At 38.9% G+C, this 11,092-nt stretch overlaps 1 protein-coding gene and 2 long non-coding RNA genes across 5 annotated transcripts; 2 read left to right on the top strand and 1 right to left on the bottom strand.

Moving 5' to 3' along the window:
- The first annotated feature begins 1,939 nt into the window (after positions 1-1,939).
- Positions 1,940-2,602, top strand: LOC116802295. 2 transcript variants are annotated; one of them, XR_004362669.1, is made up of 3 exons: positions 1,940-2,060; positions 2,330-2,449; positions 2,516-2,602. It is a non-coding gene; the product is annotated as an uncharacterized LOC116802295 (long non-coding RNA). The 2 variants fall into 2 exon arrangements; XR_004362670.1 differs by lacking the exon at positions 1,940-2,060 and adding an exon at positions 2,067-2,192.
- Positions 2,443-8,146, bottom strand: LOC6620587. 2 transcript variants are annotated; one of them, XM_032726344.1, is made up of 11 exons: positions 7,833-8,146; positions 5,788-7,132; positions 5,543-5,721; positions 5,268-5,476; positions 4,810-5,210; positions 4,640-4,731; positions 4,487-4,585; positions 4,170-4,426; positions 3,913-4,107; positions 3,687-3,856; positions 2,443-2,948 (listed from the first exon to the last, which is right to left on the bottom strand). In XM_032726344.1, the coding sequence occupies exons 2-11, from the start codon at positions 6,683-6,685 to the stop codon at positions 2,464-2,466; spliced, it is 2,985 nt and encodes a 994-aa protein (XP_032582235.1). In that variant the 5' UTR covers positions 6,686-7,132; positions 7,833-8,146; the 3' UTR covers positions 2,443-2,463. The 2 variants fall into 2 exon arrangements, with proteins under 2 accessions (XP_032582235.1, XP_002044790.1); XM_002044754.2 differs by having other exon boundaries at positions 2,464-2,948; positions 4,652-4,731.
- Positions 2,892-7,492, top strand: LOC116802296. The gene is made up of 3 exons (XR_004362671.1): positions 2,892-2,980; positions 3,699-3,865; positions 7,109-7,492. It is a non-coding gene; the product is annotated as an uncharacterized LOC116802296 (long non-coding RNA).
- Positions 8,147-11,092: the final 2,946 nt, after the last annotated feature.

An 11,092-nucleotide genomic window follows, 5' to 3' on the forward strand; every position in this document is an offset into this window, starting at 1 on the left:
TTAATATAATATTAATATAATATATTAATATTATATATATATTAATTTACAGAAGTAGTGGTAGCGAGTTTTTTCGGCTGATTGATATAAAATATGTATGCCTTTAAAATTCCGTTTTTTTTACTTTTTTTTTTAATATTTACGTTTTATATAAAAAATGACTTAAAATAAAAAATAATCTATTTAGATATTGCTATAGGGCTTCGAGATTATTATTCAGGCATTGTAATTATATTGCAGGGATGATTTTTATATTAGTATTTTAAAAATTATATTGTGAACTTTATACATTTTCAAGCTAGGCCTGGATATTATTGCCTTTCCTCGTCCTCTTGTTTTGGCTGCACATATCCCTCTACAACGAAGAGGGATTTATACCCTCATTTCGGCGAATGGGATGCCCGACTGGCGCCGAATTAGATCACCGTCTGCTTGCAATTCTCCTCCACGTCCAGGTTGTTTCGCGCTTTCGGACTGTTCTTGGAGATTTAGTCAACAAATCCAAAGTCACGATGCGAGTACGTAAGGAATGGAGCTCACCAAAGGCTCTAGGAATTAGAAATAGTAATTGAAATTTCTTAACAGGTATGACCACAATGTACTCGAATATGTCTCAAACGTCTCGAATTTTTTATCTTGAGTCCTAAAAATGATCAGAGCGTTAACCAACTGAAATAATATTTTTGGGACCTTTGGATTACTTTAGATCACTGCGCTTAAATCCGCTGGATTGCTATCAATTTGGGCGAACTGCAAGTTCTTATAAGTTCATGTCGTCATTTCTGTCACTGAGGAAATCGTCGAGTTAATGAAGCCGTTGGGTTAGGAAATTTAATTTTATGGGATTTTAAGGAAAATTTAACTTGGCAATTTAAGCGGTGTGAATGCTACCCAGATTTCGGAAGTGTCTTCTTTAGCTTCCAGTTCTTCCGTTTGCTTGTTCTGTTTTCGAAATCACTGGCTCTCCAGTCCAACAAAGTTAGATTATTTTTGATCTTTTTGCATGTCAACTTGAAAATTTTGTTTTCATCTCATTTTCATACTTTCGAAATGCGTTAATATCCTCCAATCCCGTACAAATCAACTACAGACTGCCGGCAGATTTTTAATAGTATACCATCTGACAAAGCTGCAAATTAACCACAGGCACAGCTCCGAATTGCTGAAAAAAAGTTGCGCACCTTTTCAACAGATCTTTAGGCCACTTTTCGAAAGAATATCATCCCGAACTCGATATTATCTTCTCTGGATAAAGTGATAATGCGTTTACTTTTATTATCGCATTACGCTTATCGACGGGGACTGGAGACACTTGTTGTTTACTATTGCTTGCTTTAATCGCCTTGTTCTTCTCGGTGAAGTTCACTTTCGAAGAGCTGCTTTACAAAAATTCGACACATTTTCTGTGGGTACTTCAATGACTATAATTTAGTTGAATTGAAATAACGGAAATGATAGAGCCGTGCAATAGAATTGCAAAAATACGATAGTATTATCGATAGTACCTCGGTCACCAACATCGATATGTCTAAGATATTACGTTGTATGCATGGGGTTCAATACCAAAATAATGTAAGGAAAAATAAAATACATTGTCTTACAATCAGTTTATTATAAATGGATTAAATGGAGCAATTTAAAATATTTAAAACATTTTTTACTTAAACATTTCAAAATGCGCCTTGCAAATTTGACTTATTTTCATTTTGGATACATTGAGTGGGGGAATTCAAGCTGGTTTCTCCAACCTTTTCAATACATATGCAAGTTATCTAGTTCTGCACCGTAATCTATCCTGGTCATGTCTAATCGCATCATCGAGGCTACTGAATCAATAGCTTTCTGTTCCTCCTGCAAAACTATTTGTACTTCGAACTGTATTTCCTTTAACTTATTGGTATACGGAACATTTTCTCTTGCATGTATGCACATAAGTACAATGATTACCATGGTACACATCGAAACTGTTGTGAATAGCAACACTGAACATTTTCTACGTATAAAATATACATATGTACATATTTATGTGACAATAGTGTTGACGTTGACGCACAGACTATGTATGTATATATTGTCGTGAACTAAGTCAAGTTTATTTAACAGAAAACTCCAAGCCAATATAATGCGAAACCCCGCGAATATCATGTAGAATACTTCTATACAAATTAAATGTTGATTATCTTTGGTTTAAGGTATATTTTATTAAAAAACGCTTCTCTCCCAGTGAGACAGCTCACTTCATTTATAAGAATATATAACATTTTTAAGTCTATAGTATAGATATTTATAAGCATCAGATACCATCTGATTGTGCATTACTTCGTTGCAGACACGAAAAAAAGGAAGAAGAACCAAGTACACTTCGAAGATACATATATGGGATATTAATCAACAATTCACAACTCGACTGCCAAAAGGTTACAAAACCAATTGACTTTGACGTACGAAGGTATTCAGATTCCATCACTTTTTAAAGCATATTTTAAGTATTCGTATAACGGGTGCCTCAAAAAAGGCGGATATGACAAAGGCGGATCCGAACGACACGACGGCGTTGCCTAAAAACAAGGTCAGGATGAGAGGATTGCTTAGGTGAACAGTGCCGCTCATGTGCGAAGAGCAAATGAACATTATGATGGGATGGATCAGATAGGCACAGTATGTGAGTCGTGAAAGTGGCCACATAACACGATACGACAGTATTGCATTTACGGTTGGTACAAGGCCCCAACAGCAGGATAACACGATCCACACTAGCCCACATCCGAAGGCTGTGTGGGCCACGCCCACGTAAAAGGCACTGCTGGTGGTGCCTAAATGTCCTTCCCAAACCCCAAAGACCACGATCAGAAGTACGAAAAGACTGCATGCCCAAAGGAAAAGGTTTAAACGCCTGGAAATTAGCGGCGGAGTCTTCACCTTATACAAAACGTATCCGGTGCACATTCCTGTAAATTAAATGAAGAGGTGCATAATTAGGGTAAGTCAAGAATTAAATTCACATTTTCAAGTATATATGTACATATGTACCTATATTATTGCTATGTGTTCATTGAAAATATTAACTTGTTTTTCAAATTTAATCTATTACGTTTTAGGGATTTTAAACATACAATATATGCCTTTGAACTGTTTTTATATTATTTATGGTTTTGAGTCAGCAATTTGCAACGCGCCATCGATATCGATATGGCCACGTTTGTCCGTCTGTCCGTTTATCTCTCAGTTTTAAAACTTTCTTCATGCAAAATTTTCGAAAAGTCACCTTTCTATTGCAGGTATCAAGGGCGTCGCCAGGGTAAGGCAGCAGCCTCCCCTGGACCTAAAAGGAATGTTCAAGAAATTTCAAAATTTGCTGCCTATCACGAAACTTCCCTTTGTTTATTTACACTATGTACTGTTCTTATTCTCTTAGTTAATCTGCCTCCACTTCTATCGATCTGCTTCCCATACATATGATGTTTGCTAGGTGCTTTCACTAAGAGTTTCCAGTGTTGGAAGATGAATTCTACTATATATTCTATTTAAATATATACACATAAGTACTTGAAGGGTATAAAAACATTCTCTTGGCAAAGCTTTCTATCTCGTTTTTAATGTTTTTAAAACCGCGATGATCTATGAGGGTTCCGTACCCTCATTACAAATTGTAAATTATAAATTATTAAAAAAATTCTGTTTCTCACCCGTTATATAAGGGCCCACTCGTTGCCATGGTTTGTCATATAAGAAATCGAAAGACTCGAAGGGCAGAGAAACTTTGTGGGTGTACTGATATGTCAAGGATATTATACCAGAAATGCTCCACGAGCTGAGTAGAAAAACGAAAAGTGTAATAGCCACGGCTTTGAAGTACCTGAAAACGGTAAGTTTTAAGTTCTAGGAAAGTAATCTAGAAAAGCTTTCACCCACTTTCTGGCCAAAGCTAAAAGCAGAGCAGCCATCACATAAAACTGCATTTCGTTGGCCATATACCAGCTCCACATCATGCACATTTCGGTTTGCGGAAAGTAGTTGTTTATATACAAAATATTGCGCCACCAATACAGGCGGCAAGTATTGTGCTCTATTTTGGCCGGCTGAAATACCGAAGTGTCTAGCCCTTGCCTGCAATAATAAATCCATGTTATGACAAAGTATAATAAAAGAATACAATAAATATAGCTCACCTTACGGCAAAGTCATTGAAGATAACTACAAACAGATAAACTGGTGTTAGTCGTAGGTAGCGATAGAGCAGCATCATAAGCGATTCCGAAAAGCAGCTTTTTATGAAAAGGCATGTTTCCGTCGGATATTTGCGATCCTGCTTGAGGTAGAGCATTGTGACAAGCAGGCCGCTGATAAAAAAGAATGAGTCTACAGAGAAAGTGGCATTGCCAATCACCTGATACCAAAAAGAGCGCTCTGTGATGATCCTTTCAAACTGATGTTTCGCTTTGTTAATTCGATTCGATTAATTTGGTTTTTATAGCAAAGCACTTACTTTATTTTCACCAATGGCAAACATCTGAAGATAAGTGTGCACCATCATGGTCCAAAGCACGGAGAATACTCTTAATCCATGTAGGCAGGCAGTGTGGGTCTGCTTAGGGAAGCCAGCAGTAGCAGATGAATGGATTAATTGTAGATACTTTACCTCTAAACTTACCTCCTTGGTCTTGTTGATGTTTAGAATTGCCTTGGCATTTGTTTGCAATGCGAAGCACAATAGTATTTGTTGATGGAAAGCTGCGAAGGGTAAAGCCGATTAGGGACAGAGTGACTGGTATTAGGTAAATGAATGCTCAGGTATGGTTTAATGCTCACCAACAGATTGCTTCGCCTCATAAGTTCCAGTGCCTCCAGCACAACTCCCACTTTCCACTTGGTAATCGCCCATTTCTGACTTTTCCCCAACTGATGTGGAAGTGTTGGGGTCAGCGAATTCTTGTTGAACACCGTTTTCCACGTCAGATGAGTGCCCACACCTTTGTCTATTTCCATTCACATCTACTTCGGGGCCCTCCGTTGAAGAGCTAGTGCAGCCCAAGGGGCGCATTTGAAATAGCTCGAAGGACTTGCCATAAAATACGTCGTTTTTGGCAGAGGTTCCATCGCATTTGCCACTAATGGCTGCAATAGGTGCCACAACTAATCGACGTTCGTCGATTTTGAGCTGATAATAGGAAGCAACCAAAATCACCAGAACGAGAGTGAGCATAAAGCTGCTACAGTGGGATAACAATTTGAATAAATTTATATTTGTTTTTAAGATGATAACCTACATGAACACCTGAAACTTTAACTGACGCCAGTGGGAATAAAGTCCGGGCACAGTTCGAACATGGAGGATCTGAAGCGGAGGTTGTTGCATCGAGGTATTGTGCGCGCCCAAAACAGTCAGCATTTGAGCATATGGATCAAGGGACAAGATGGATTTGACATCAATGTCAGAACAAGATTTGGGTAAACACTCTCCCAGACTCAAAAGCATCTGAAGAATGAACGGGATTTGTGGTTAATAAATGTTGGAAATCTGAAATTTAAATCAGGAACCAACCGATCGATTTAGACTGGGCAAATGAAGCGCAACATCCGCTACATAGAACTGCAAATCAAAGTGCTGGCGCTCTTCAGTCAAACTCTGGCGATTGAGCTCATAACAGAAAGAAAGCTGACCGAGCCACTTGTCGTTTCCAAAGAGAAGCTGGCCACGGTAGCGCCCAGATGAATCATAAGCTAGAAGAGTTAAGATTGGAATGGAATTAAAAATTTAGCAATGGATATTCTCATGCAGTGACTTACCCTTTTGGGCCCACTCGTAACTAGAATGAAGTGCCGTCAAATACGCTTGCATTTCGAGCCCGCAGCCTGTGCGAACGTTTGTTCGAATCTCAGAAATCTGCCAGTAGAAGTGGTCATAGAGATTTGCCACCAGTTGGAAATAGTTGGCCTGGCCATAGAGACGCTCCACTGCGCTGCCGTTTCCTGTTCCATTCGCGGTCGTCCCCAGATAACGATGAATGCTATTAATGGTACTGCCCAAGGTTTTTAGCTGCATTTCATTGTCTCCACTTTGCTTAAGCAGGTCGCGACTCAGTTTTGGTGCCATTAGCGGCTTACTACCCAGGATCTTTAGAATGTGAGTATTGGAAGTACTGCTGGTCATCGCCGAAAGAGTAGACGACGTTCCCGGCAAAGTGGCTGTGTTGGGCTGTGTGGAAAACTCGCCGATGTGGACATCCACAGTATCGTTCTCATCGGGATTGGAGGGATTGTAGCTAGTGTCCAAGGTCAGGACATGCTGATTCTGATTGTTCAGATCCCCCTTCTTAATAACCTCGTGTTCCAAATCCTCTAAATCTCCCAAATTGAAGTCAAAGGTAACCGGATGCAGTTCCAACTCCTTTAGTGGTTGCGGTGGCTTTACATACTCAATGGTGGGCAATATCTTCTCCAGGGGCAAATAAGGTTTCTTCTTCAGCGGCTTGAGCGGCAGGATCTCGTGAGTGTTTAAAAATAGCGGTAACTCTGCTTCCGTTTTCTGCACTTCATGCAGAATGGTGGTGTTACCATCCCTGCTTACAAGCCGATGTCCTGTCAAGGGCGCAGGTTCAAGTTTTTTCGTCTCATTAAGGCACTTGCTGATACAATTGAAGTTGAGCATTAGGACAGCCAATACGGCTATGCTTAGGTATGACATATTTGCCACTAGGTAAGGGACACTGTTTTGCTTTCCCCACAATTTTCCACTTTGCCACTTTAAACTAATTTCCAAAAATCTAGTGGTAAGCTGCGGGTAGATGTTGTATCTCTCTAGCTATATTTGACTAGTCTCTACCCTTCATTGTTTTAGGTATTTTTTGTTTATCCGTGGAGCGCAGTTCTGCGCACTGTTGAATACTGTCTCGTATTCCTCCGCTGACATTGTCGCAGTATTATATTTTGATCAGTTCGTTCATTGGCATAACTGTGGTATACGACTGAACGATAGCTTATTCTGGATGAGGGCTCCAAGGATTTCGGTGACCGCGAACAAACACCTTGGGCTTGGATAATATAAAAGTTTTGTTTTCGTAGTTTTCACTTATTTATGGTTCGATATTTTTTATATTTGTTTTTGCAGACCGGCTAAATCTGCAACAACTTCCTGAAAATCAAAAGAGAAAAACTTGTTAAACGTGTTGTGCCCACAACCAGTCGTGGTTGTGGCCAACTGGAAAAGCGTCGATGCAGCGGGAGGTTATTGGTACCATTGTTTATATAACTTCCGCGTATCATTTCGCCAAGATGGTGTGACAATGATCACAGCCACTACCTGCTTACTTTCCACCACATTATGCAATTCGGTTTTGACTCAACAACGCGAATCTAAAGCGTGCCAAAAAGATTTTAGGCATACGGATATAAAAAGGCAAATCAATTAATAAAAAAAAACAATTTGTTTTAATTTTTCAACAGTTTTGACGTTTTTTTGACACGTTTTGATGGTTGTGGGCGTTAGGAGGGGTATTCTGAAACAATCTTTCACAGCGTAGGCGTCTCTTTTATAGTTTCACATAAATCATCAATCTTTTCTATTTCGGATACTTTAGGTATTAAAACAACTAACATAACATTGAGTGTGTCGATAAACTCCCAATTAGAAGGTAGGTCAGCCCCCAATATGTATACATATCAACACATTCTTCTCTTAGTTGGTGCCATTTCAATTCCATGTTTCCAAAAAAAAGGGTAGCAACCGAAAAAAAAAAAAAAAACACAAAGTGGCAATTGGATGGATAAACATTTGTGTCAGGTCAGTCAGGCCAATTCAAGCGAAACCAAGCCTATGCAAAGAAAAAGCAAACCTAAGTGTGTTTCGTTGGGAGGCAGATCTTTTCTGATATCTTGGCCCAAACTACGACGACAACCGAACCGATGAAAGTAAAAACCGCAACTGATCAAGCGCCGCCAACGTTGGCTTCCATGAGTGGAAACTCTGGTAGTTGCAGCTCGGTCTGGGATTCGGACTCGTGGCTATATAATGTTTAAACCATTAGAGTAGAGACTTCCACAGTCTCTGATTCGTACAGCCGAAGTGTGTGAAATAGCGGCATGAAGCAAACAAGAGGTAGTCATATTATATGCACTTGCAAAAACCTAACAACTGCAATTGCAACCGTCCAACTCCAAATGAAACCAAACGAATGCTTACGATGATCAATTGTAAACAGCAAAGCTGAAAGTTTGTGTCAGTGCCGCAAAAGAGAGGTGATCTGGGCTTGGATTTTGGATTGCTCTGCAGTAAAGCCTGGTCAAGAGTGGGGTAACCGGATCGGATAACTGGCAGAACTCGCTTGCATATGCATGGCATAAAAAGTACCCAAATAATAGTGACTACACGGTGGCAAGCACCTGGTATAACTGTCGCAATAATCAAAACTCCATTCATTCGGACTAAAATCGATATCAATTGGAAAAACTGAGATACACGCTTCTTGAAACATATGCTATTGGCTAGAAAATGGGATTCTGAATATTGAATTAAAATATATTATCAATTAAAGAAATAATATTATTTTTGAAACCTTCAAGATTCAAAATATAGAAAAGTTTTTCGATTTGATATTTTGAACTTTTGGAAGTTTTTTCATTTATCATTGTTTCACGTGTTATGGGACTTGGTACTAAGACTTTCAGCCCGAAACGGGACTCAAATATGAAATACTTCCATTAAATAGAGATGCAATACATCAAAATATGTTTTGTTGGCTTATGGAAAAGGTTTTGCGAAATTTATAGTTGAGATTACCGAAAGATTCCCTAAACAAACCAAAAGTGAAACCGAAACGATATTTGTTGGGGAATATGATCGCAAATGTAGTTCCAATTAATCATCAACTAAGTCGTTATACCGTTCTTTTGTATCTTTGCGCCCTGGATGTGTTAATCCCCGAATTTCAGATCAACATTTTCTGTTTCATGTGACTGTATAGTCACAGGCCGCCATTGAGTGAGTGTGCCAGCGAGTGTAGCTTTGTATACGCCACTCCGTGTTTGTGATGCAATTTTCCAGAAACACCATGGTTACGCTGACCAAGTGGTAGAAAAGTAAAAAAATCCAGCCCAAGAAGAAAAACGGAATGAATATAAAATGTACGGCCGAAACAATTTTTACATTTTCTTTTGCAATACCAGTACAAAAAATTGACGTTTTCTTTGTTGAAGGTCACTTTAAAAGTCCTCGTTTCAAATTAATCGACAATATTATCTATGAACCCAGCTTCATAACCTAATACTTTTAAAATATTGAAGTTATTACTGTATGTTATTAATGTTATGCTAGTAATATAGAAGTATGAGCCTATTTACAAACGTGTTGATATTTGGAGTTGCTCACTTTTGGGCAGTGTGGGGAAAAAAATAGGCATATTTAAGGGCTCTATATAAAATAATTTGTATAATATCGAGTAAGCATTTGATTAACATTCATAAGTTCAATACTGATTTTTAGGTCTAAGTCTATTTTAAACGATTTAAAGCGTAATTATACACGTTACTCGTAGAGTTAAAGGGTACACAAGATTCGTTGAAAAGTATGTAACAGGCAGAAGGAAGCATTTGCGACTATATAAAGTCTTGATCAATCTTGTCTAGTCAATTTCTATCGGTAAACAAAAATATTTTGGAAACGCCCATTCTAACGATTCCTAAATCTTGGTTTCTCCGCGTAGACATTTAAGCAGTTGATTTTTGATTACCCGATTCTTTAATTTTGCGGGATTTGCCTTTAGACGGAGTATAACCCTTGAGCTTGAGTTCAGTTATATTTTCTGAATTTTTTCCCCGTTTTGCTGTGTTTTTCCCTATGACCATAGAGAGATGATTGCCAACAGACAGACAGACTAAAGAAAACAAGAGCGGAAGACAATAATTTAATATTGAAGGAAAACGAGCAGCCGCCCACTGCTTTCGGTCTTTGCACTCGGGCCATCATATTTTCTTTGACCCTTTTTGGTATTGTAGCTATATGGGTCGTTCGTCAAGGTAACTTTCATTTGTAAGATAGAAAAATTAAATGCGGAACGTTTGGATAGTGGCCGCGTTTCATCGTAATCCATATCGCATTCCCATTTCTTTTCCCATTACTTGGGGAATCTTCACTGATTCTGTTTTACTTGATTGTGCATATAGCGGCACAGTCTTGTTTAGGCCCTCTTCCTGAACCCGGTAATTAAACCTAAGTTGTATGTAATTGTTCGGAGTTTCAGAGTCAAAGTCAAGGATGGGAGATGACAAACAGATGTAATGCACAAGCGGAAAAAAAATCGATAGAAATTTACAAGACTAAAAAAAAGAAAAAATTAAAACATCATTACATCATTGTTAGTTTTGGGCGGTTTGTGGACGTTGTAGTTGGCTTGGCAACATTTAAAAACAATCTTGTGGTGCGTCTATGTTTCTGAATTCTGAGATCGAGGCGTTCATGCGGACAGACGGACGGACATGGCCGGATCGACTCGGCTTTTGATCCGAAAACGCTTCCTGTTGAGTATTTCGACAATCACATATTCTTTACTCAACGAGATACAATTTCAAAATGATTTGACCATATCGGTAATCATTCCTTTCCACTCAAGCTTTTTTTTTCACGAGTTATGGTTCTTCCGAAGTCTACTAATAATATTTAAGATGCGTAAGGGGAAGACATTGTTTTTGTACTATTAAGCATTTTTGGTGTCGTCGCGTATGTTTCGTATGCCAAGGATCCAAGCTAGGGCCTTTCTGATTCATTTTTTAAATGACTGATTTCGTCATGACAAGTGGTCAGCCGGTCTAGACTTCAGGTTACCCGTGTTCGCCGGCTAGCAAGACTAAAACATGTTAATCATGTCGAGCATAAGGCCATGTCAAAAGAAGATCATACTGGCTGAGCTCAGCTTCTCCTGCTCTTCCTTCTGCTGTTTATTTTCTGGCCAACATCAGCCAACCAATCGACAAATCAAATCACTAGCCAAGGCTTTCCTGATCTTCATCAACTGTGCAAACGCCCCGCGGGGCTTGTTACAAATTTTGATGGACGGCCAGCGGATGAAATTGATTAGCTTTAATGGTGACCAAGTTCTCT

The sequence above is a fragment of the Drosophila sechellia genome, chromosome X (assembly GCF_004382195.2).
Source record: "Drosophila sechellia strain sech25 chromosome X, ASM438219v1, whole genome shotgun sequence".
NCBI classification, from domain to species: Eukaryota; Metazoa; Arthropoda; class Insecta; order Diptera; family Drosophilidae; genus Drosophila; species Drosophila sechellia.